At 36.7% G+C, this 27,848-nt stretch overlaps 1 protein-coding gene across 1 annotated transcript; it reads left to right on the plus strand.

Annotated features, from left to right (window-relative positions):
• Positions 1–1,379: 1,379 nt before the first annotated feature.
• LOC120071144 (exosome complex component CSL4) lies at positions 1,380–23,473 on the plus strand. Its single transcript, XM_039023231.1, has 6 exons — positions 1,380–1,675; positions 8,576–8,650; positions 13,929–14,017; positions 20,863–20,947; positions 21,850–21,931; positions 23,079–23,473. Exons 1-6 carry the CDS (start codon positions 1,505–1,507, stop codon positions 23,168–23,170), a joined length of 594 nt encoding a protein of 197 aa, XP_038879159.1. The 5' UTR covers positions 1,380–1,504; the 3' UTR covers positions 23,171–23,473.
• Positions 23,474–27,848: the final 4,375 nt, after the last annotated feature.

Raw genomic sequence — 27,848 nt, forward strand, 5'->3', positions numbered from 1 at the left:
AGTCGATTTCATTAATGATAAGATTACCGTATGGTGGAATAAAAGGAATCGAGGAAAGAACATTTTGTACTAAATCAAACATAATATGCATATATTCATACCTTTACGTGACATCGTTGAAAGATCTCGTATCGAAATCACCCACATTGCTCATCAAATAATAGTGAAGATCAGAAGAAAAATGATATCGATAACCGCCATTCTAAGGAATCAAAATCAAAGTAAAGAAATGAAATGAAAGATTCTCCCCATTTTGCGCCTTTTATATTTATATGTAATATACATATTCTTTGTAGAAAGTCCTTACACGTTATTTCGACGTCTACAATTAAATCTTTCAACTGACCCCTACATATTTTTTTCTCACTCTCCTTCCATTTGCCCCTGAAACAAATAATTATATGAGATATCCTGAATAAAAAAGTCAGAGATAACAAAATGTTTCTAAAAACCATCAAAATCTTAGGGAGAATACTGAAACTCGGTAAAAAAATGCCAATTTCTCTCGAGATTAAATCTTTTATGAACAATCTCTAGGCACTATGCATAAAATCTTGGGCGAGATTATTGTGTTCACATCGAGCTTACGTAACCAACCACACAAACCACTTTTTTTAATAGCATGTATTTTAGAAACCAAACATATTTAATAAAAGGGAAGATCGAGATATGTACTTGTTTTTGTGATTTTATGCAAAGAGATGTGTTGCGAAAGAGAAATAAACCCCAAAATGTGAGAGTGAGAAATTTAGAACCAAAACTTGTAGAGTCAGCCAAATTATGGGTTTCTAACGGTGACATAATAATAATAGGATAATATAATATTTGAGGGCATAATGGTAAAACTAATATTTTATTAATGAATCCAAACATGTGGTCGAATACAAATTTTCAAGTTTCTTACACAAGATGACCTTAGAAAAACTATTTTAACGAGCTTTGAAAAACCGTACTGGTTTTTTTAATGTTGATACTTGAGAAGATTATTTTTGACAATTTCTCAAAAATTCAACTCTATTTTTACAAAACATTACACTTGTTTGCAAATACTTTTTTTTCAAACAACTTTTTTTTAAGATACTTAGGGGGCGTTTGGGACAAGGATTATCATCAAAATATAATAACCACCTCTTGCTATAGTAAAAAATATTTCAAAACCTCAAATTAACTACGGTCAACACTATTTCAAAACCCCACGTGCTACTATATTTACTATTTACTATCGTTTTATTATTTTATATTCATCATTTTTTTTTATTATTTGCTAAATATTTACTATTTCCTTCCTCATAATTTATACCCTAAATACAAACTATCATAATCGAACCATAATAACCTAGAAGTATCCAAATGCCTATTTAATAACTAATACATTACCCCAACTCCAATCCCTAGGCGGTTGAGCCGCCGCCCGAAAAATTGGGTGCAACCAAATTTAGAGGGAAGGTCACCCCGCCAGTTACAATCGAAAAGCTCAGTCTGTTCTGTTCCAATCTCAAAGACAATGAAAGAAGGCGAGGAAGAGACTACTGAGTTCGTCACTCCAGGTGAAGTTCTCGGAATCTTTTCCGACTTCAGACCTGGAAGAGGCGCTTATGTCTTCAACAACACTGTTTATGCTTCTCTTTCTGGTTTCCGCCGCACTATTCCTCCTCCCACCGACTCTTCGGATCTAGTACAACTCTTTTTCTTCACTCTTTCTGTTTTTTGCTTCATCTTTTGATGTTTACTTCACATGTTTTGGTCTTGAGATCAAAGGAATTGCTTTTTTTGAACCCCATTTGAGTTTTCTTTTGGAATTGAAGGCGGGTTTGGGGTGCTTTAGCAAAGGAAAGGAATTCTATATGATGTGTTTCGATTTGTCAGTCTGAAGGAAGGAAAACAGGCGTTCTGGATGTAGGGAGATTCAACATCTAATGTACTTTTCTCAGAATCCTGTTATAGTTTTTTGGCTAGGTGATACTTTGTCGGTTTAATTTTGACGCCATCTTAGGATTTAACTATGGAAAGTACTAGGTTAGCAAAGTTCATAATCATGCCTATGGTAATGTAAATTTACAAAATGCAGGGGATATGAGATATCCTACACACCAACGAGTTACAAAAATGAGGTCCAATTGGTGAATATATGAGTTAAGCTACAATTACAAGATAAATTAGATAAAGAAGGTTGGGTAGATGCAAAGTAAGTAACCAAATCCCTGAAAAGTGAAAACATCCTTGCCAGTTTCTTGATTACAGAAAATTCTGGAGTCCTTTCAAACCACAGCCTCCAGAAAATAGCAAACATCCAATTGGACCAAAGAATCTTGGCCTGGGCCTTAAAAGGAGAATCGCAATAAGTTGAAGGAGGGGCATTTGAAGCTTTGTTTGGCCAACAACAATGAAAATTGAAAATACTAATAATCTTTCCCAACAACCAGCTGCAAAAGGGAAAAATAAGAAGAGATTCATCAATGATTCATCGTTCCTGTTACAAAGAATACTCCAGAGAGTGCCTAATTTCAAAGGATTCTTTGGATTCTATAGCATGTGTTCAACCTCTCAAAGAAGAGAATTCACAAAAAACCCTAACCTTTTCAGGGCACATTATGTGCCAACCATAACTCTAACCCTAACCCTCCTCTTTATTGCCTCTCAAAAAAAAAAAAAAAAAAGTCTCTAATCGTCTTCTCCAAGAGTTAAGAATCTGGCTAGGGCAAGAGAAAACTGAAAAAGTAGTACATTAGTATATTTGTGAGGATTGATTTAGCCAAGGTAATTCTACCACCTTCAATATAGATAAGCTTTTCCACTAAGCTAGATTTATATTCAATTTTATCAGCAATTGGTAGCCAAAAGGAAGATTTCCTTGGATTACCACCTAAGGGCATCCTCAAATACTCAAGTGTCCATACGGCAACAATACAACCCCACAACTTAGCCACTGGTGAACCCTCATCCCTACAAATTTTTAAACAAACCAAGAGACTTGGATGATCTTTAGACCTAAAATAACCTCAAAACCAACAAAAGGTATAGATTTGTCATGGACAGAGAAAAGGAGTGTGTCATCAACATGAAAGTTGAAAATGTGAGCACCTCCGCCTCTTTTGGATAAACCCCTTGTTGATTTATGCCTTAGTTGTTGATTTATTCCTCAATATGCTGTAATTAGGTTTGATTATTTTGGTAGGATATTTTTTCCTTTTATGTTTAGGGTCTTCTCTCTATTTAAGACATACCTATGTATGTTTATAAAGTAAGAAATTGTGGAATTATTTAATAAGATTCTAATTTACCACCATGATGTTAGAGCAAAACAAAATAAAGCTCTAAAAGAAAAAAACCCTTCCCCTAGCTGCACCACCAACTTCCGCCGCCTTCACTGCCACTGCTTTCGTTAATGTTCGTTGTTGAATGTTGACCAACCATCTCAAACCCTTTTGACCGCTCGACGCGACCCTATTGAAGATCCATTTTGTTCTGTTTTTGTTTGAACCCGTTTCTGCTCGAAGACCCACATACCCACAATTTCGTTTATGTCACCTCTTACTGGAAGTTTGTGTCGTTTGTCCATTTGCTCCAATCGTCTACATTCGTTCGTTTGGCAACCTTCATCTTTTTTGTTCCTCTTTTTGGTTTCTATTTGTCCATGGCTTGACTTTTTTTTTTCCCCTGGTGATGTTCTCTTTTTGTATTCAATTTATCTGTGTGAGCTTATTGTGATATTTTATATTTTGGTTAGTGCTCTTTGTTAAAGATCCTAGTACGAACCACGTTAGATGACAAGTCATTGAATGGCCAAAGCTTCTGACAATTGCCATACTCTGAAAGTCCAAATTACTACAATTCGATTTAATGGAGACAACTTTCTTCAATGGTCACAAAGTGTTCAACTGTATGATTGGTTATCTTACTGGAGATAAGAAGGCACCTGCCAAGGATGGTTCTCTATTTTCTATGTGGGATGTTGAAAATTCCATGGTTATGACTTGGTTGGTGAATTCCATGACTGAGGAAATTTGTTCCAACCATGTGTTATTCCACTGCGAAAGACTTATGGGACAATGTCAATTAGATGTATTTCGATTGGGGCAATCAATCAAATGTGACTATTGGAGTTGAATCTTCAACTCAGCAATATTCGACAAGGAGGGGATACCATTACACAATATTTTCACAAATTGACAAGAATTTGGCAAGAGTTGGATTATTTGATAATTATGAATGGCATTCAACGAAAGATCAAATGCACTACATTAGGAAGTGCAGGTGTGATCTTAGGAGTAACGTGGTTGGAGACATTGGGCAAAATTGAAATGGATTATTGCTTATGGATTATGAAGTTTCAGGTGGGAGAATGGATGGTTCACCTCCATGGAGATCATCGTTTGGTGAAATCCCAAATTTCCTTGAAGTCGATGATGAAGATGTTGGGAAGGGAAGATCTTGGGATGTTGGTGGAACTTAGTGTTCTAGATACGGGGTTGAAGGATGATAGCAAGGTTGTACTCCACACTTGTGACCAGCAGATCCCCGAAGCTGTCCGATTAGTTCTTCAGCAATTTGAGAAGGTGTTTATGACCCCAACTACTTTACCACCCAAAAGACATCATGATCATGTGATCGAATTGGAGCCAGGGACCGGGCCTATCAATGTTCGACCATACCGATATCCACAATTTCAGAAAGACGAGATCAGAAAAATGGTCAATGAGATGTTGACGGCTGGAATTATACAGCCAAGTAGAAGCCCTTTCTCTAGCTCGGTTCTCTTCGGCAATAAAAAAGATGGCAGTTGGCAGTTTTGTGTGGACTATCGAGCCCTCAATCGAGCGACCATACCAGACAAGTTTCCCATTTCAGTGATTGATGAGTTGTTGGACGAGTTGTTTGGTGCTACTGTTTTTTCAAAGATAGATTTGAAATCTAGTTACCATCAGATTCGAGTACGAAGGTCAGACACCCATAAGACTGCATTTAGGACTCACGAACGCCACTACGAATTTCTAGTGATGCCATTCGGGTTACGAAATGCTCCTTCGACTTTCCAAGTAGCCATGAATGATATTCTGAGACCTTGTTTGAGAAAATTCGTGTTGGTTTTTTTTTACGACATCCTCGTTTATAGCCGATCAATGGAGGACCATGTGGAGCACTTAATGATTATGTTAGACATATTGTAGGGCAATAACTTCGTAGCCAATTTGAAGAAATGTCAGTTTGCCGTTCCTTGTGTTGAATACCTCGGTCATTTGATTTTGGCTGGTGGGGTAGCAGCTGACTCGTCCAAGATCAAGGCAATGCAGAAGTGGTTAAAACCCAAAAATATTAAGGAACTAAGGAGCTTCCTTGGTCTGACAGGTTATTACCCGAAGTTTGTGGCTAATTATGGGTCGGTCACATTACCTCTCACACAACTATTAAAAAAGGGTAACTTTGGGTGGAATCGAGATACGGAGGAAGCTTTTAACCATTTGAAAACAGCTATGATATCCCTACCATTCCTATCACTACCAAACTTCAATGAACCGTTTGAGATTGAATCAGATGCCTCTAGGGTTGGTATTGGGGCTGTCTTGATGTAGAATCATAGGCCTCTTGCATATTTTAGTTCGGCATTACTTCCAACACATCGTTTTAAGGTCGTGTATGAGCGGGAGTTGATGGCCATCGTATTAGCCATACAGAGGTGGCATTTGTACTTGTTGGGCAGACACTTCGTGGTACGAACGGATCAGAGAAGTCTGAAGTTTTTATTGGAATAAAAGTGATTGCAGGGGAGTATCAAAGATGGATTGCGAAGCTTTTGGGATACGACTTAAGCATTGAATATAAGCGAGGTTCTGAGAATTCAGCAGCAGATGCATTATCGAGATTACCTCCAGCCTTGGAGTTTGGTTTAATGGGTGTGGTGGAGGGGCTGAATACATCAGTTTTTGTTGATTAGGTACGTGCAGATCCCACGCTCAATGCCATCAAAGAGTCGTTATTACTTGGCCAAACTGTGCCTAGTGGGTACTCATTGCGAGGGGACTTACTTTACTATCAAGGTCGCTTGGTTATCCTGGATACATCTCCTACCATTCCCCTCTTACTAAACGAATTCCACAACAGTCCAGTAGGAGGTCACCAAGGGGCTTTGAAGACTTACCAACGATTAGCCTGTGAAGTGTTCTTGAAGGGTATGAAAGCAAGAGTTTGCACGTTTTTGGCGGAATGTGCTGTCTGCGGGCAAAATATCTAACCTTGGTGCCGACAGGATTGTTGCACCTCTTGCCCATTCCAGATAAAGTATGGGATGATATAACCATGGATTTCATCGAGGAATTGCCTAAATCCGATGGGTATGACACTATTTTAGTCGTAGTTGATCGATTGTCCAAGTATGCCTATTTTATTCTTTTAAAACACCCTTTCTCAGCACACTATGTGGTTGTTATTTTTGTTCGGGAAGTGGTTCGGTTGCATGGGTATCCTCGGAGTTGACTGTGGCTACCAATGAGAAAAGAAGGGATGTGGAGTTGACTGTTGGGGAGTGGGCCTATTTAAAGTTGAAACCTTCTCATCAATTGTCCTTAGCTCGATATAAGCACTCGAAATTGGCCCTTCGATTCATAGGGCCTTTCCAAATCATTGAACGGGTGGGGAAAGTGGTGTATCGACTGAATTTACCAGTGGGTACAGGCTTACATCCGGTATTCCATGTATCCTTGTTGCGGAAAGCCATGGACCATAATTTTCCCGTCTTTCCCATCCCCAAAGATTTGACGCCTGACTTGTCATATGTGCTCTAGCCAGAGGAGGTATTAGGGGCACGAGATTCACCTACTAATTAGGGAGCTTTAGAGGTGTTAATTCGATGGGAAAATGGCTTGGTGGTAGATGCCACTTGGGAGTTAGCATCAGTAATGAAAGAACGGTTTCCTGAATTCCACCTTGAGGACAAGGTGGCTCTTTGGGGGCGGGTAATGATAGGCCTCGGGTCACTAAGGTGTATGTACGTAAGCGTGTGAGAGGCAAGGGAGAGCAAGGTATGTAATACGTGAGAAAGAGTTGAGGGATTGTGTGGGGCCAAGGGAATATTGTTAGTTAGGGGAGCCTAAGAGAGGTGTATATATTTTTTTAGGATTATGGGGTTAAGGCATCTTGAATATTTTGCTTGATTGTAATAGCTCTCTGTGAGAGTCTTGGAGAGAATAGGGAAGCTCTCGAATCCTCACTAAGTGTTGATAAATAAATTGGTTTGGCTGAAGCCTATCAATGTCCTTGATCTCTTTATTTGTCTTAATTCATCTTCGTGGATTATTGATTTTGGAGCCTTTGACCATATGACTAGTATATCTCGATTATTTGACTCACATTCTCCATTGTACTACATTGAAAAGATATGAATTGTCGATGGTAGTTTCAATTATATTTCAAGAAAAGGAACCATTCGTTTGACCAAGAAAATTACCTTCCACTGCGTCCTTCTTGCTCCAAAATTAGCCTGCAATTTCTTGTCTTGTAGTAAATTCTCTAAAGGTACTAACTATCGCATCACTTTCTTTGAAACCCATTGTTTCAGGACGAGGGAGATGATTGGACATGCTAAGTTGATTGATGGTCTTGACAATTTTGATAAATCTCCAACTAGTGATAAAAAAGTTCATGGCTTAAATTGTATTAGTTCTTCTATCAAAGAAACAAGCACGCTCTGATATTTTAGTCTATGATATCCCAATTTCTTTTATCTTAAGTTTTTGTTCCCAAATTTATTTAAAGGAATTGATTGTTTTCAATGTGAAAGTTGTATGGTATCCAAAGTGAATGCACCTATAAAAATGTGAATTTCTTGCTAAATTAAAAGGTAATCCTGAAGAATAAAACTTTCATGCAATAATTGCATGTAATTAGTGTCTTGATGGCAAGTTAAATGATCTTTCTATTGCACAAGTTTTTCAATTTGGGGCACACATTCTTGTATTGGCACCATGGTTCAGAGACAATGGCCTCTGTATTATGGCCATACCCACTAGGACAAAGAAAAACAAAAAACAGACGACAAAACAAAAGAAGAGCATGAAAGAGATCCAAAACTTGGAATGCTTGATGTCATATGAAAAAATGGCTACATCTTTGATTCAAGAGGGGTCTCTGTTGGCTTGAATGCTAGCTCTGCGATTTCCCTTCCTTTTTTTGGCTTTGTGAAGGGGTCGCCTGCAGAGGCGCTTTTGGCTTGATTCTGGTTTCTGCTTTTGGGGTGCATCAGTTTGATGTTCATTGGATTGTTGCTTTGTTTAGTTTTCCCCTTATTTGTGGGTTTCTTGCATTGTCAATCCATTTTACATCTTTCTATTTTTCTATCCTTTTTTGTCACCCCCTAGTTTGTATTTTTCATCTGATTGAGTTGCCCATTGGCTCATCTTGTAATTTTTATGATGATTTTGCTGTACTCTTTGGATATATCATTTATCAATGAAATTGTTTCTTATAAAAAAAATGGTTACTTTATTTTCATTCATCAATATTTTCCAATATCTTGATCTTCAATTTTTATGTGTAATCCTCCGCCTCTGATGTTGACGCTATGCCTGATTTGCATTTTTAGAGATCAACTGTGGAAGTGACTGGTCATAAGGCCCATGGTGCTGTTCCAGCTCCTGGATCTATTGTCATAGCTCGAGTAAGTTTCTTTTGCCCTTGTCATCTATTTGTGCATGATATTTAAATTGCCATCACTCTTTGACTTTAGCACCTGACCTGATGATGGACTGAGGCTATAGTTGCTTCCACCCCCCGTTTTCCCTTTCCTCATTTGTTTTTGAGTTTGATATAGCAGAGTATTAATCTCTTTTCATTTCTTCAATAAAAAGTGTTGTTCCTTTTTTAGATGAATAACCAAACTTTCACTTAGATAAAAATAGAAGAATTATTGTTTCTTTTTCAGATGATAGCTGGAACTTTCATTGAGAAAAAAAAAAAAAAAACGAAAGATTAAGAGCATACAAAACGAGAGGCAACCTACAAAAAGGGCATCCGGTCTAGCAATATAAGTCCAAGCGAATAATTACAAAAAACTTAGTTACATACGCCCACAGAGACACGTTGAAACAAATACAAGACCAAATTGACACGTGGAGGTCTCTCAAATTCTAAAAATTCTATTGTTCCTCTCTTCAGATTCCCCAAACAATAGCGCACATCTCAGCTTGCCACAAAAACTTTCATTACTATTGAAAAAGAGGATGGAGCAAGAACTCCTCAACCAGATGTCTACATCCTTTTTGTCTGGCCAAGATAACATCATGCTCCTCCACACACCACCTCCAAATTGGTAAAGTGTTGTTTTTTGTTTTAAAAAGAATGGTAATTTTGCATCTTTGATGTGTTAAACTCTTAGGGGGTGTTTGGCCCATGGATTTGGAATTAGGGAGATTTGACATTTGAAGTCAAAACCATGTTTGGGCACTTGGAATAATATTCTTGGGATTAAGAAACCAAATGGTTTGGAATATGATTTTTAATGAATGTCATAGGTCTGAGAAAAAATTCCCTTCATCTCCTACCTCTTGCCAATAGTCGTCGATGACCGTGAGCAACAAACATTAGTCGACTTTATGATCGACCGTCGACGATTGATTGTCTCGACTGTTATCGAGCGGTTGCCTTGACCGTCATTGTCGGTGAACGATCGTCATGATCGTCGTGACCATTAACAAACGACCATAGTGACGGCCAATGACCAATGTCATGACCCTTGGTGACTGATTGTTGTCATGGTCGACGATCGACTGATCGTCTTAACCGTCGATAACCAACTGTTGGCTGGCGATCGACCATTATGACCGTTAACTATCGATGACTCAACCGTTGGCGACCGATCATCTTGATTGCCGGTGACGGACCACCGCTAACGACTAATTGTTGTGATTGTTAATGATCGACCTTACTGATGGTCAACAACCAAAATGTCATGACGCTCGACAACCGACGAGCCGTCTTGACCGTCAACAATCAACTGATCATCATGCCATGATCAATTGACCTTTGTGATCGTCTTTGATCAATGAATAGTTGCTGGTGATAGTCGAGAATTTTTGTCAACAGATTGCCTGTGATCATTGGTCGTTGGCAACTATTTTTCTTCCTCCGTTTTCCCTTGGATTTCTCATTCTTTTCCCCTTCCTTATTTTCACAAGAATAAAAAAAATAAAAACAATCTCCCTTATTCTAGGATCTTCCTCTTGAAGCAATGTGTCAATTATGCTAGTTGTGGACTCGTGGATGGTCAGATGTTTTGTCACCCACACTGCATGCTGCTGGTCACTAGGGTTTTGTTTTTCTGTTTTCCCCTATTTCTTCTCTTCATCTCTCTCCCCTTTTTACTCATTTTCACATGCTCAAAAAATAAGAAATTGATTCTTTCATCTAGGAGTTCTAAAGACTAGAGTGTTGCATCAATCATGCTGCTCATGGGTTATCAAATTCTCTTCACTGGCCATTACACACCTACCATCGTTGGTGATTGTCATCCACTAGTGGTCACCAACAATTTTTTTTTCCTTTCCTCCTTTCTCCACCTTTTCCCTTCAATTTCTCATTTCCTTCTCCTTCATTTTCCCATGAAAAATAGAAAACTGACTGATGGATTAAGAATGTGTTCGGTATCGAAAATCGATGTTAATTCGACTCCAAACCAACACAAAAACAAAATATTTATAAATCACCGAAACCTACTTCTTATACTAACAAGTAGCATAAGCGGCGAGTACGAGGTCGAACCACAGGGAGGCCAGGATTTAATCTTCTTTTAAGTTAAATTGACTATAAAAAGCAGTAAAAACAGGGTTTTGGTTTTGGATAAAATGAAAACATGCAAGAAATTAAAACAAAAGGGATAAATGTAAATTAGGATTGATCTATCTAGTTTCTAGAGCCATTCAATGCAATTTCTATCCTCGATTTCTGAAAGTTAAACATGCAATTGATTCATGTATGTACAACTACTCAGTCGATGCGATCTAACTAGCCTCTGCAAAGGTGGACAATTAGCAAGAATCTACTCAAGAAAGCATCATAATTATTGATTAAGGTCGGAAAGACCATATCCTAACTAATCTACATGCTTCTAATTTCTACTAGGTTGGATAGCGGCCATATAGAACTAAAAACACATGCATTACGATTTAGGATTCAATTGTGTCGATTAATTGTTAGGAAAGCCATGTTCAATTAACCAATTTTATCTTCAAACCTAGCAGTTCATGCATCCTAGGAATAGCCATCAAATGCACAATTAACTAATGCTACTTAATTGATTTTTAGCTAGACATTCAGGTAAGAACGTGATGTAACTAAAAATCGATTAGTCATGCACGATTATGGATGAACAGTCAACCTCACCGTTATGCTTTTAGAAATTATAATGGATTTGAAGAAGACACAAATTCAACATGCAATTTATTTTAAGAACACAAAATTCCCAAGAAATTAGCAAAGAATTAAAACTAAAAAAAACTAGACAGAAAACCATTACCTCGAGCAATCCATAGACAAATCGAAGAGGAAGATCCAATCCATCGTTTACAATCCAAAAGAAAATAAAAATCTAACCTAAAGATACAAAAAAGATAAAGGAGAAGAACTATCAGCCACTCCTCGGCCACCATCAGATTTTTCATTCCCTCTTTACCTAATTCAGAAAGAGAGCATTTATACCATAGGCGTGGCCTTGCAACGCTAGCAAGAGCGTCGCAATGCTCTTGTCGACAGCAACTCTCGAGCGTTGGAGTAGAGGCCCAATGCTGCGTGCAACGCTTGCTTGCGGTGAGCACACATGTGCGGATGCGTTGGCGTTCTTTTAATCATCGCAGTGTTGCAATTCTACATTGCAACGCTAAGGGTAGCATTGCGACGCTGCCCTGTATCATCAGGTTTTGCCTTACAACGTTGCGTTAGAGCGTTGAACAAGGATTGTGACGCTCTGGTCAGAGGGGCATTTTGGTCATTTCTCCTCCTTTGAAGTCCGGGTTCTGCTTTACAGTATTGTGTTAGAGCGTTGAACAAGGGTTGCGACGCTCTGGTCATGGGCACTTTGGTCATTTCTCCTCTTTTGAATCTCAGATACTCAAATCACCTCCAAATTGCTTCAAATTAATCCCGTTTGACTCCAATTGCTCGATTCTACCTCTTCAGTTCTCAATACCTACAGAATAGGATAATTAACATTAAAAATCTATTAACGAGCCAAAATTAAGCTAGGAATTATACCTCTTTTAAGAGCTATCAAAATGCTATTAAATGCAAACCTCAAAGATAAAATTCATTTCATGACTACAAGAAAAAAAAGATAATTTAGAGATTTAAAGCAAAACTAACTTTGTTATAAATGTGTTAGCATACTAAATTTCAAACTTTACTACTTTGTTATTGAAAGATAAATTTTGTTAGTTAAAAAAAAAGATAAATTAGAAATTTAAAGGCAAAATGAACTTTTTATAGAACTTAATTTCAAAGCTTTTTAACTTTGTTACTGAAAACTACCTTTTATATATAAAATTAATTAAATCATTGTTATTCATACATTATTGTCATGGAAATTAATGAACCAAATGAATTAATACAGGATTACAAAAGACAGAGCTAACATAAAAATTCATTTTAAAATGAATAGATTAAGTTTTTCTTTCAAAATCATCATAAAAATTGATGTAAAATACACTAGGAGATATAGAGTTAACAAAACAACGACTAAAAAATAGGAAAAAAATCATATTACCCAAACCCATGCTAGCATCCCAAACATTGACTTCAATCTTCAACATCCAGTGGGTTAAGGAAAACATCTTACATATATTGATTGGTCCAGTCGGAGCTTCAAGGTCAAAAGTTTTATGGTCTAATGCAATGCAGTAAAGGCTATATCTCCCAAATCTCCCAAAGAAATGTTAGAATCTTCCGAGACAAAGTCAAATCTGTCCTTGATTTTGCTATTTTCAACGCATTCTTTTGGTGTAAAAGTTTTGAAAAATTTACCGGCCATCAAGAGCCATAGTTTCTCTTTATCTATTGTTTATTTTATTTTTTTACTAATTGGAATCATTTTTTGTATTCATTTTAATCGGGTTCTTTTATATACCTTTGGATATTTCATCTATCAATGAAGTAGTATCTTATAAACCAAAAAAGAGCATATTATCCAAATTATGGTTTGAATGCAATTAGATGGTTTTTCACAACAAGCATCTTCCTTGGAATGATTGGTTTGACTCATCTCGTTTGAAGGCCTCTTTATGGTGTGGTGTTCACTTTCTAAAAACTTTGCAGAATATACTATTCAAAATATTTATCTCAATTGTAATGCTTGTTGCTCTCATAATTTATTTATGTCTTGTTGCTCTATTTTATTTTCTGTTATTGTTCTTTTCGTCTCCCCTTTTGGGTTTCATATGGATTTGACTTTTGAGCATTACTATTAGTCTCTTCTCATTTATCTATGAAAAGTGCTCCTTTCTTTTCAAAAAAAGGAAAAGAAAAAAAGAAACGTCTTACCTTTGGTTGCTTCTGAAGTGTTTTTGTTGCAGTCCACCTCACTGCTACCAACGTTCTTTTGGACTGTCCAAATAAAGACATACACAGGTTATCTTTTATAGTGTGGGCTTCTTTCCAATGATAAAACAATAAGCTTTTAAAGTTTAAATAACACGTCACATGGCTGTGATCATTCCTTTTGCCTTTACAGTGTTCTGAACACTACTAATTGAGGCTTACACCTTTAAAGCCTCGAGGGCATAAGACCCCATGAATTCTACCAACTATGATTTTTCTTCCAACTCTTAACTCTTAACTTGTCGATAGTTTTTTTCCTCTCTTGGTATCCATCTTGAATTTGATTGATGTTTAGATTATCAGTCTATGGATGTCTAGGACAGTATTTCTTATTATCCTTACCTTAATTGTAGGTCACAAAAGTAATGTCTAAAATGGCATCAGCTGATATCATGTGTGTTGGTCCAAAGTCTGTGAAAGAGAAGTTTACTGGAATTATAAGGTTTGAAATGTGCTTTTATGAAGCTTTTATTTATTCGGTGTTCTTTTTTTTTTTCCGCATGCATTTTTTCCTTTTCTGTAAAAAGCTCTTCTACCATGTTCCAATTTTCGATTTATTTTTGCATTTTCTCGACAACCTTTACTCTATCTTGTTAATTCATAGTGCATGGAAATTAGATGATCAAGTGTTATGTGAATTAGGATAAAAGTTATGTTGATGGAAACATTATTTTAGAAAGCCTAATATGCAATGTAAAGAACCTCACGCACTTCACGTTGTTCAACATGAGCTTTGTGCTTACGATTTCTTGTTCAAAATAAAATCAGGAATAAATTAAGTCAAGAAAAACTTACACAAGAAAAAATATTGGTTCCTTTCCTTCAATTTGACCTGTCTTGAAGCCTAGGTACATGTCTGAAAATTATCAGAAATAGCATCTTTAACTTTTCATCTTACAACTAGCACCATTTTTAAAAATTCGTTCAAATAGTTTTTCTCGGTCCATCTCGGTTGAGATCAACCACCGGGATTTAGTTTAAAAAAAAACTTTGAACAGTATACACTGTGGGATGAGGCAAAGAGGTGGGCTTCAGTCACTAGAGCCAAATGAAATCAACGCATGGGTCCAGTTGGTTGAGAGGTTTATGGAGAAATTTTTCCCGCCCGCCGTCAATGCAAGAAGACGGAAGGACGTGTTAAATTTTGAACAGATGGGATATGAAACTTTGAGCACTGATTGGGTGCGATTCAGACAATTAGTGAAGAACTGTCCGCACATCGGGATTCCCGATTGCGTTCTGATGGAGACTTTTTATAACGGCTTGGATCGATCAACGCAAGCAGTTGCTGATGCCTCCGGGGCAGGAGGGTTAATGGACAAGACGTATACGGAAGTGAAGATCATCTTAGATCGCATTTCGTGAAATACAGATGATTGGATGGATAACGGGTATGAGGAAAGAGGCTTGGAACGAAGAACAGCAGAAAGTGCCATTGTACCAGCTGATACAATGACCACCCTGGCCGCCCAGATGGCCACAGTAACCTCGCTCCTCCAGACTATGGCTATTAATCAAAGACATCTCTCTCAAAGTGCAGCGCAAGCCAATGCGCTGACGCAAGTGGCAGCAGTAAGTTGCATCCAATGTGGAAAGGGACATTCAGTGGAAGTCTGCCCGTTAAATCAACAATTCGTATACTTTATTCACAATGAACCATGCAGCAACACCTACAACCCTGGTTGGCAGAATCACCCAACTTTCAGTTGGGGAGGGAATCACAACCAGGGGGACCAAAGGAATCATCAGAACAGTCATCCCGGGAATCGAGGTAATCCTCTGGTTTTCCTTAATCAGAATCACAGCCAAGGTAATTTTCAGAGTATACAGCCACACGACCAACCGTCCTCTTCTAACACCTCTTCGAGTACCTCGTTTTTGGAAACACTATTGAAACAATATATTGAGAAGAATGAGGCAATCAAGCAGTCGCAGGCTTCCTCCCTTAGAAATTTGGAGGTGCAAGTTGAACAGCTTGTGATCGAGCTTAAAAATAGAGCGCCTAGTACGCTGCCCAGCAGCTTGGAAGCATGGGGACCACGCGACAAAGAACAATGTCAAGCAGTGACATTGAGAAGTGGCAAGACGACGGTCCCCATGCCACCAGTACCGGATTCAGTGAAAAGGCCAGTAGACTCAATCATCAATGATGACCACTCAACCACAAACAACAGAATTACCAGTTCAGAAGAAACTACCTCTACAAAGAATGAATCTCAACAAGACTCAGAATCCAAGTCACTGTAACCCCCAGCTCCTAAAACACAGCAAGCAAGGGACCTCAATGAACAGTCAAGTGATCAGGAAGTACGGCGGGATCCTCTATCTTTCCCGTCTAGGTTGAAAAAGAAAGATGATAGCAAACAATTCAAGAGGTTCCTGGATGTTCTCCGACAGTTACATATCAACATTCCCTTAATAGAAGCGTTGGAACAAATGCCGAGTTATGTGAAATTCCTCAAGGACATACTCACCAACAAGAGGAAGATCGGGGAGAATGAAACGGTCGCATTAACGTATGAGTGTAGTGCGCTCTTTCAGAACAACATCTCCACTAAAATGAAAGATCCAGGGAGTTTCACATTGCCATGTTCAATAGGGGGAAAAGAAGTCGGAAATGTGCTGTGTGACTTAGTATAATCCTGATGCCCTTGTCAATCATCAAGAAGTTAACATCGGCAATGCAAGACCCACCACAGTTACGTTGCAGTTGGCCGATAGATCAATAACGCATCCAGAGGGCAAAATAGAAGACGTACTTATGCAAGTGGATAAATTCATCTTTCTTGCTGACTTTATTATATTGGATTATGAAGCTGACATTGAGGTGCCTATCATCTTGGGTCGCCCGTTTCTCGCAACAGGGTGAGCGCTGATCGACGTACAAAAAGGAGAACTGACCATAAGAGTCGACAATCAGCAAGCCAAGTTCAACGTTCTCAATGCATTGAAATACCCAGGTGATATGGAAAACCGTCAGTATGTTGGAGAGTTGTAGGAAGAACATTGGCACGAGTCTTGAGAAGAATCGGAGGAAGAAGACTTTGGGATTGGCGCAATGTGGGAGGAGAATTGCGTCGCAATACAAACTGAACCAGATTTTGAAACAATAAAGTTATCTGAACGAGCAACGCAGTGAACTAAGCCATCTTTGGAAGAAACACCCATGTTGGAGTTGAAGGCGTTACCAGTGCACCTCAAATATGTTTATTTAGGAGGCAATAACACTTTACCAGTTATAATCTCTGCCTCACTGAGCAAAGAAAAGGAGGAAGCACTTATTCAGATCCTTAAGAACAACGCAAAAGCCTTGGGATGGACCTTAGTGGACATTTGAGGGATCAATTCCTCGTATTGCATGCATAAGATTCGTCTTGAAGAAGAAAAAACAGGATCCATAGAGAGGCAGCGCTGTTTGAACCCCGCCATGAGGGAGGTTGTAAAGAAAGAGATTGTGAAGTGGCTTGATGCATGCGTCATTTATCCCATATCTGATAGCAGCTAGGTATGCCCAGTGCAGTGCGTTCCAAAGAAAGGAGGTATGACAGTCGTCACCAACAGCAAAAATGAGTTAATTCCTACCAGAACAACCACGGGGTGGAGAATATGCATGGATTATCGTAAGTTAAATCTGGCCACAAAGAAGGACCACTTTCCACTCCCGTTTATTGCTCAAACCATAGATCGGCTTGCGGGGAATAAATTCTTTTGCTTTCTTGACGACTATTCAGGGTATAACCAGATTGCGATTGCGCCGGAAGATGATAACCGGCGCATTTACCACATTAGTATTGCATCTAAACGACAACAATCCCCGTGTTCGACCTCAGGTCATTCTGAGAAACTTGCGTTGGAATTATACTTGGTTCCAGCGCAAGGAAACTTGTGACACATACTACATCATCGCATACTACGAAACATATCACTATCAACGCATACACTTAGAACGTAGTATCGCAATAGTATCTTTATCGCAAAGCACTTGAGCGCATAGAGCATAATCATTCATTCATTCATTCATAAACAACGCAAAAGATAAAGATAGATAACAAATTTAATACTACAAGTTTATGGCATTGTTGCTGGGGACATGAACTTTACATATTCATCATCAGTAGTGCATAAGCGATACATAACATACACAACACAACATTACATTTTTATCGTTTACATCGGTCGAGATCAACCATCGAGATTTAGTTTAAAAAAAAACTTTTTTTTATCTTATCGATTGTTTTGGCCCTTTCTCGATAGACTAAAGACCAAGATTCTAATATTTTTTCTAAATATTATATAATATACCCAAATCTTATATATTTTCAATTTTTCTCCAAATTTAGTTATCTTTACCAAATATTATATCAAAATTTTTAACCCAATTCTAATTTCCAAATCAATTTACCTATTATTTTTAAATTTTAAGAAATATTAAATTTTTCAAAAAAATTAATGGAAAATTTATAAAATTTTGATATTAATCTTAATATCGAAATTTTATATATTTTCCATATCTTACCTAATATTTTTTGCAAAATTTAATCTTCCCAAAATTTTAAAATCAAAATGAATCATCCATCTGAAAAAATCTAATTGGTAAATTCATTTGGAAATTTAAAAATTCTTATAATTGTGGAAACAATAATTGGCCAAAAATTATGTAAGAATTGAATATATATTTGGTAAAGATGAACAAATTTGGATAAAATTTGAAAATATATAAAATTTAGTATAAGATTTGGGTATATCCCATAATATTTGAAAAAATTAGTAAAATCTCGGTATTAAATCTGGCGAGATGTACTAAGAAAGGCCCAGAATGCCTAAATAATCGATAAGTTAGAAAAAGTTATTTAGGCCTAAATAATCGATAAGTTAGAAGGCCTAAATCTGGCGAGATGTACTGAGAAAGGCCAGAAGGCCTAAATAATCGATAAATAATCGAGCAAGTGCTTGTTGAATCCCACCTTGGTCCACAAATTGAGGTTTGGCCGTAGATGGACTCAATTGGGGCAAGCAGTGGCACCTTTGAAAAGGAGGTGGTATATCCTGAAACGCATTGACACCAATAAATTTGAATTTATTATTTTTTTTCTGCCTAATTGAAAGCTTTATTTCTTTGTTGAAGAAACCATTGCCTCCTAGATATGTTGCTGCGAAGGTGGTAAACCATGATTGTTAGTAAATATGCCTATTGGCGTTGGAGTTTCCCCTATTTCATTAATCAATGAAATGTTTCTTATAAAAACATGATTATTATCCTACAATAGGAAATGTGTAGGACTACAGCCATTCTCTGTGCACAATGTGATGTAACTATGGGGCCTATTGTAACTAAGCTGTGATTGGTGCAGAGGGCACATCTAGAGAGTATATAAAACTCTTGAAATTTGGTGATAGGTATGTTTTTGGTGTTGTAAGTTTAGAACTCTTGAATTTTTTCTTAGGATGTATCTTTTGAAGCTGTTTGAATCAACTGGATTCTTTATTGAAAGTGGAAAAAAACTATTGCAGTTTTGGGATGGTAGCTAATGAAAAATTGAACCAAGGCTTGGTGAGGTGGAGAAAATCAAGGAGCTGGGGTAGATTTGAGAAAAGTTCCACAAATGGTGGTAAAGAAGTTGGAATGTATTTGGTATGCACAGAAAGGATTGATTGCAGTGGAGACAGCTTAGGACCATCATGGGAAGACACTTTGGCCTTTGGAGTAATCCTCATGAGAGTGGTTGAAGAAAGAGAGAGGCAGGAAAGAAAACAGATGGAATAGTTTCCAGAACCGATATGTGCTGAGGTAAACTGGAGATCAGAATGGTGACAATGTAGTGAATCACACTTATGACAACTTAGAATTTGAAAGGTGTTGTGTTATGGACAGATGGGGAAAGATCAATCCAAAGCTAGTATTGCCACCTGAGTCAACGACCATTCCCTTGCTGTTACAGGAATATAGGGAGTTTTGCTTTTGCTAATGCTTATTTGTTGTAGCCTTGGGAGGAGGGATATATGTATCTAGAACCCTAGTCCCTTGAAAGGGTCTTTGTGTAAATCCATTTTTCTTTGTTTATTCTCCCTTGAGTGATTTGGTATTTTCCTTGTGGTAGGTGAAAATTCCAAAGGTTAATTTTTTGTCTGGCATGTTCTCCATTTAAGAAAAAACACTTTAGATAGGATTTGAGGAGGGTGCCCAATTTGATGTGTCGTTGTGTTGCATCCCTTGTAGGAGAGCAGTGGAGGATCTTGGTCATTCTTTGGGGATGTGCTTTGCTTATGCTGTATAGAGTTGTTTTTGTAGGAGGTTGGCATAGATTTGGCCTGACATAGAGGTTGTAGAGAGATGTTTGAGCCTGCGGAGCGATCTCGCCATCCTCCTTTTTGTACCATTGTATGGGGACTTTGGGGAGAGAAAAGACCATAGACCTTTTAGAGGGTTTGAAAGGCCTTCGAGTCTGAGTAAGGTTTGGTTTTGTATTAGGTTAGGTTTGACGTTGTCCTTGTGGGTGTCCATTGTAATTATCTATAAGGTCTTATTTTGTTGGATTTGAAGTCAGAGTTTGTAGGTTGCCCCTCTTGTGGACTCTTCTTTTTGTATGCTCTTGTATTCTTTCATTTAGTCATTATTAAAAAAAATAATAAATAAGAAAAAGGAATGTGGGGACTGCCAACTAGCGAAGTATTTTGCTTTGCTGCCTGTGTGCTGTTACCACTTACAACCCATGCCAATTCCCAATAGAATATGGGAAGGCGTTTCTTGTGCTTTTATTGAAAGCTTGCTAAATCAGACGTGTACCCCTTGAACATGGTGGGGGTGGAAGTTCGTTTAAGCCTGTCCATTTCATTCATACGATATTCTTTCATCTTCTTAATTTGTTATGGTTCTTATGTAACTTTCTTCTATTTTATTAGAAAATTTAACTAAGGACATTGTTTCATATTACATGCTTTTCAGAAGTATAAGTTTGCTTACAATGATGGAAGTGGCAAACAACTGAACAAGAAATTTTTTGCTTTTCATATTGTTATAATGGTATAATTAAATAATCAAATTGACTTAAAATTGAAAAAATTTATCTTATCCTAAGGAGGAAGAAGACTCTCATGCTTACTCATCAAATCCATTTTTTTCATGAGAAAGCCTTCATTATACTGCTTTTTCAATTAGGTGGTATAAATATATTTTATATTATCTGTCTTTTATTTGAAATGTCGTTTAATCTATTCTATTTGGGAAATATTACTTTGAAACATTATTCATGCTTTCTGTCTTAAACCACCTAAAAATCATTTCTGTAGGCAACAAGATGTTCGAGCAATGGAGATCGATAAAGTAGATATGCATTTGTCATTTCGTCCTGGTGACGTTGTGAAAGCTCTTGTTGTATCCTTTCTGCCTGAAATTCCTCTGTTGCATGTTCATAAAGGATGCAAAGGACTTGTTTGGTAGATTTTTGGTGCAGAATTCTTCATTTGTCACACATGGTCAAAGGATCATCTTGTTTAGGTCAAATAAAATCTTAGACCTTAAAACGTTTAGAATTGTGTAGCAGGTCCTTGAACTGTAAAAGTGTTTAATCTCTGAACTTTGCTGTCTTATAGGTCCCTTGAACTTTTAAACGGTCTAATAGGCTCCTGAATATTCAATTTTGTTACTAATAGATCCATACCTTATTAGATGTTTTTTAAATTCACCAACCTATTGAACACAAAATTAAAAGGCCAAAGTTCTGGGTTTGTGTTGCTTGAACCTATATTCATGAATTTAAAAAAAAAAAAAATCACTAGTTCATGAGCCTAGTACATATGGACTTGAAAGTTTAGGAATTCATTAGACATTCTTAAAGTTAGTAAACCTATTAGACATAAAATTGAAAGTTTAGGAACTCATTAATTACTTCATAAAGTTGAGGATCTATTAGACAAAATATTAAAAATTTAGGGTCTAAACTTGTAATTTAACCATCATTAAAATAGGTTTAAGCTAACGGGAAATGTAAGCAACAACTAGTTCTTCCCACCATAAACTAGAATTATAAGAAACCAGCAGTATCCATAGTTGTTTGTAAAATTGTGCCATTGGAGGGCCAAAGATTGCTAAATAAAAAAAATGTATCTTGAAAACTGAAATGTTACCAGGTGTCTCTTCATATTATTCTCAGTTCTTTTTCTTGCGAATTATATTTCATCATTTTTCCTGATCATTTTTCACACTATTCTTGGAGGTTTTGATTTGTGTGCATTTATTTCTTACCCCAAATTTCCTTGACAAGTTCTCTCCGAAAGCTTTCTCTTGGAGATGCAAGGGCCTATCATCTATCAACTGCAAAAAATGAACTCGGCGTGGTCTCTGCAGAGAGCACAGCAGGTAAGACTAACGGTACTTTTGTGAAGCCTAAAAAGTTATTGTTTCCTTTCATGACATTTAAAGTAATCGGTATTCCTATCTTTCAAATTCAATCGAATAGGACAGCAAATTAATCATTAAAAGCAGAGTTCCGCTTGACTTGACCATGAGAGTGCTCAAACATATGCATAGAACCCTAGATATTCTTAAAGACATTGGCAAAAAATATTAATATTAATCTCAAATTTCATTTTAAGTTCCAATTTTTTGAAATAAAGGCGTTTGACATTAACCAAGTATAGGAGCATCGTGTAAATTCTTTCTGGTATGTTAGCACTTTGAATGTTCTGTTATTACTTGATTATGAATGAATAGTGATCCCCATAAGCATTCCTCTTACTGAAAATGCCCATTATTTTTACGATCGAATACATTCTATTTACTTGGTTTCTACTGCTCTTGCTTTCATGAATCATATGAACTAGTCTTGTGTACTTAGTTCCTCACTTGAAAGGGTTTGTTGTAACAAGTGTTTTGAAAGACGCTTTCAGGCATGTGCCGCATGTGCCTAGGTGTTAGGTTAGAGAAGGCGTGTGCCTTGAGGTTTTTTTATTATTAGAGAAACTTTCATAATGTTAAGTTTTAATGAGATTTCATACCTAAGTAAACCAATATTTTTATAAAATACAAAGTCTACCTAAAATATTAAAATTTGATTTTTTTTTTTTTTTACGTGTTAGGGACTACAATTTTGAAAATACAAGGACTAAATTGTTGCATACTAAAGTTCAAGGACTAAATTGTTACAAAATTGAAAACATAGGGACTAAATTGTTACAAATCAAAGTTCAAGAGGACTAAAAGTAACTTCATTCAAGTTTCAATTTTATGAAATAAAGACATTTGACATTAACATACATGTATAGGAGCATCATGTAAATTCTTTATGGTATTTTAGTACTTTGAGTCTTCTGCTATTACTTGATTATGAATGAATATTGACCTCCATGGACATGCCTCTTATTCAAAATGCCAACTCTTTCTACGATCAAGTATGTTCTATTTACTTTTTTTTACTGGTCCAGCTTTCTTGAATTATATGAACTAGTCTCGAGTTCTTCATTTGAAAGGGTTTATTGCGGTTGATTGTGTTTGAATGTAATTTTAGGTGCAGTGATGGTTCCCATAAGTTGGACAGAAATGCAGTGTCCATTAACAGGCCAAATTCAGCAAAGAAAAGTAGCCAAAGTTGGAGGATGACTTGCTTAACTGAGACAACGCTGTTCCTTTTTCTTTTTTTCCAATATCATCTTATTTTTCTTTTCATTTTCAATACTAGTTTCTCATTTATAATGTCGAGTATCGAGTTTAGAAAATTGCACATTGAATTATGGTAATTGTATACCATTTAGAGGGGTCCTTAATTTTCATATGGTATTGTTGATTCAGGATAGGAGGAAGATGATTATTATTGTAACATTTATTTTGTATGATCGAAAATATATAAGCAGTTTACCTAACTGTATTATATAAAGGAGGGATATCTTCTAATGTTGTTATACATTCTTACTTACTAATCTATCTCTATTCATTCTCTCTATATTAGGAAAATTGCATGGGTAGCAAAAAACCATAAAAGGGTATAGCAATAATTTTCTAAAATTGTACATATAGCAAAAAAGAAAATTAAATCCAGATTTTTTATTTTTTTAACTTTACGATTTTATCCTATTTACATGGCAATATATTTGGTATATCAATCAATTGATATGCTTTGTTTAAAGAATATCATGTATACAACTTATAATTGTGTTATGCTCGAGTTTTATTTTCAACATTTTCATAAGATTTACTAGTGTATGAGTTATTTAATTTGTATATTTAGAAATATATAATATAATTATATATATATATATATATATATATATATATATATATATATATAATATATATATCATTTAGAAGATATTTAAGGGTTGTTTGGTTTAAGTTTTTAAAGATGTCTAGAAATTAAGTTTGGGAATAAGATTGTTGAAAATAAAGGATGATTTATTTCTGTACATAGAATTTATCAAAATTTTGTGGTACTAAATTAGCGTTGTGTTTTATTATAATAATAATCATGGACACCTCTATAAAATTTTGATAGATTAATTGATAAAACAATAAATTCAATTCAAAGTTTTGAGTAAAATTAATTATTAACTATCAAATAATAATATTAATAAAGTTATTAATTACAAATATTTTGTAAAGTGTAATTTATAATTAAAGTTACTTGATAACATATTTGATGTATCAGTTTGATGAATTTATATAAATATGTTGTATTAATTAATAAAATAATGAAAATTAGTTTAAAAACTCAATATAACATTTTGTGATTAAAAATAATGAATTATAATTATTCAATGATGAAACTAATTATACTTATTAAAAATAATCTCATAAATAATAAAATAATAAATTAATTAACTACATATATAATTTATTAATGAATTAATAGTATTAATGCATGTTTATTATATAATTAATTTCTTTATTTATGAATATGGAGTAGTTAAATTCAAATATTATAATTTAAAATTTAATATAATTTTTCTAAATTATAAATTATATTCATATATTAATTAATATTAATAATATAAAATAAAAAGAATAAATTCATGTATTAAAAAGGGAGAGAATGTACATCAAGAAAACACATACTTTTGGATGGATATTATCCATGGTATAAAGGAATGCATGAGAATAACTTATTCTCATGCTTAAAGCTTCAAAACTTGTACCAAACAAGGGCATATTGTCACATCCCGTCTCGTGCCCGCACTCTTGAGCCCGAGAAGAGGTGTGAAGGACTGCAGATACCACCCTTTTGTGATACCTACTCCCATTTGAACCTTTTTAATATACTGAGTAAACTTTAAGTCAAGGAGATAATAACAATTGATTTATTAGGCCATTTATTATAACAATGTAACTTTTATATAACTCCAAGACTTAACCACAAAGTTTACAACAACAACGTAAACAATCCCCCCCCTCCCCCCCGTCCCGAAGTGTAATTGTGGCTTATGGCAGACCTTGACCTTAGCAGCACCTTGGAACTCCTCACCTTTCGCTACCTGGGAAGAAAAACATGAAAGAAAAGAATGAACTTCACAAAGCTCAGTGAGTGGTAGGCAATTTCTAGAGTCTATTTCAACTCATAAATAATAAGCATATCATGAACGCTTACTCTTATATTCAAACCTCAGCTTCGAGTGGGTCTGTTCTCAACTCTATCTACACGAACGGTAGATAGCTAAACTGATAACTACTTAGAATGAGTCTATTCACTACCTACACACACGGTAGATAGTTAACTAATATTAATCATGAATGCTTACTCTGTTGTATTCCCTTTTGTTCCCAATGTCTCCTATGTGCACATAGCTCCCCGCTCATAGGCTCAGAAGCTAGGCCCGTCGGCCCTCTGACCATCCCATACGAGGATCCTTCCACAGGCTCAGGAACTAGACCTCTTGGTCCCCTGACCATCCCGTGAGGTTCTGCTCTTGGACTCAGGAACTAGGTCTATTGACCCCTGACCATCCCGTTTGCATATTCTCATTCTCATGCTATTTACTCATTCATAACGTAGGCATAGACAATTAACTCTAAAATATATGCTTAAGACTTAAAGGAAATTACCACTCACCTTGGTAAGGTAGGAATCTTCCTTTCTAGAAGTTCCTTGATCACCTCGGGCTCCCTTTTGAATCCTAAAATCCAGATTCAATTTTCAGCTCATATTACTTATAGTTCTAGGCTTTATCTCGAGTTACTTCCTTCTACAAATATGCTCTAAAATGTATCAGGAATCTTACCTTAAAATCTTAGCTCAAAACTTCTTGTGGTTTGGCTAGAAATATCACAAAATCAAGACTGGCCCAAGCTTACTCGACAGCTCGACCCTTCTGTCTTTTCCTCATTCTCCAGCCCGATTCCCTAGAGTTTCTTCTCCGGCAGCCCTACCATGAAAACTAGACTTACGTAGATTTCAGGTGGATTTGGAATCACTCCAAACGCACGAGTATTCTGGGAAAACTCCTCGTCCCAAGTTGATGCTACTTCCAGACCTTCCTGTCCGACGACATCTCCTCCTCTTGGAACTTCATGACCAATGCATGGTCTTGCTACCAATGCATGTGTTCTTCCATCAACGCATAGTCTTCTATCAATTAGTCCTCATACACTCTTCTTAATGTCCTTTGAGTTATAATCTGAAGAGAAGTCTTTGGCCTTATTTATAGGCGTCCAAAATCTCTCCAAAGCCGACACCTCCTACTTGGCCGCATGTCCAAGTGTCCTTTCCTTACACTATTAACGCAACCTTTACATCATCGCAATCCAAGGTGTCTTGCTCCCCTTTTACCAACACATAGCCCTCAATTTTGCATGTCTTCTTGTGCATCCCACATCCATTTCTTAAGGCCTAAGATTTCTCCCCAACAAGCCACATTCCCGATGACGACCTTGAATGCATCCATCCAATCTCCTATGCACCCATCTACCGCAAAGCATCCATTCACTCTCTATGCGTTCATCCACGTCATATGTGTCCATCCAACTTCAATATGCGTCCATCCGGCTGGCGCAACACAACTTATGTCCGGACACTACCATTGCACATGCATCCATCTATCTTTGCGCTCTTGTGGTTCTTTAAATCTCAACATAACACCTTCAAGCCATTGCCGCCTAGAACCTTTCCCATATGCGACTATTAGCCTCGGTTGTGCCATTTCTAATTAACGCAACCTACCTTGTGCATCCCATTGATGCAACTTGGTCACATATGCTAGATGCTCGCAAGGCTCATCCTTGGCCGCATGCCTTCTACCGCATAGCTTACCTTTGCCCTATGCGCTCAACTAGAAGTATGACCAACCCTCTTCCACCGCATACTATTTGCTCAAGCCTTGTCCTATGCGTCCACATGCCTCAGATGTCTCGACACATAGCACATCACCAATGCATAACAACCTTTGGGTCGACTTGGTTCTCAACTCAACACCTCATGGTATAGCTCACCATCGCTTAGGCTCTTGCTAACGTATCCCTTATGACCAACGCATGCATGTCCTTGTTGCTTATCAACGTCCGTAGTCTCTTGCTCTAGACCAATGCAACCAACCTCATGAACCTTATTACAGCAAGCCTTAGCAACGCAAGGACAATTCACCATGCGTCCACCATAGCTTGTTTCATCGCCTAGCTCATCCTTTAGCAAGGTTGCCGCATAGCATCATCACATAGTGTTGCCGCATACCATCGCGTAGCATCGCCGCATCCCTCGCGTAGCATCGTCGCATTCACCAAAGATCACTATAAACCACCTCAAGATCTTCCCCACTATCTTTTTGGAGCTTTAGACTGGTTGTGGGACTCAAGAACAACTTGAAGCAAAGAAATTACAGAGGAAAGCTCATAGCAACACACTACCAAAGAACTCTTTCTTCCAGTTGAATTTCTCTCTCAAAATTTATGTGTAATGCATGCCTTCATATCACGCCGTTCTTCTTTATTTATTGCAGATGAACATGAAAAAGAAGGAATGTGCATGGCTTGCAGCTCATGTTTGGAGTTTAATGAAGAAGAGGAAGTGGGTTTTGTGTGAGCATGAAGAAGATGGTAATGGAAAACTTCAAAATTCCATTTGTGCATGTAATCCGATTTTCCAATTTTATCTTTAAAACCAAAATCTTGATTTTAAAATTGATATTAAAACTGAAAAATTAATTTTCTAAAATTAATTTCATAAATTAATTTAATATCAAATGTTAAATTAATTTTTGCACAAAACCATCTTCATATATTTAAATCATATTTAAATATATATTCTCCTATTCTGTTTAATTTTAATTTGAACGTTTCAAATTAATCTCTCAAGCTA

Source organism: Benincasa hispida, chromosome 2, assembly GCF_009727055.1.
Source record: "Benincasa hispida cultivar B227 chromosome 2, ASM972705v1, whole genome shotgun sequence".
NCBI classification, from domain to species: domain Eukaryota; kingdom Viridiplantae; phylum Streptophyta; class Magnoliopsida; order Cucurbitales; family Cucurbitaceae; genus Benincasa; species Benincasa hispida.

What these genes read in the sequence shown, in the direction of transcription:
- LOC120071144 (XM_039023231.1), top strand. Translation starts at nt 1,505, where the DNA reads ATGAAAGAAGGCGAGGAAGAGACTACTGAGTTCGTCACTCCAGGTGAA. An exon ending in CCACCGACTCTTCGGATCTA is followed by an intron (nt 1,676 to 8,575) that starts GTACAACTCTTT and finishes TTGCATTTTTAG; the next exon opens with AGATCAACTGTGGAAGTGAC. An exon ending in ACGTTGTGAAAGCTCTTGTT is followed by an intron (nt 20,948 to 21,849) that starts GTATCCTTTCTG and finishes TCTCTCCGAAAG; the next exon opens with CTTTCTCTTGGAGATGCAAG.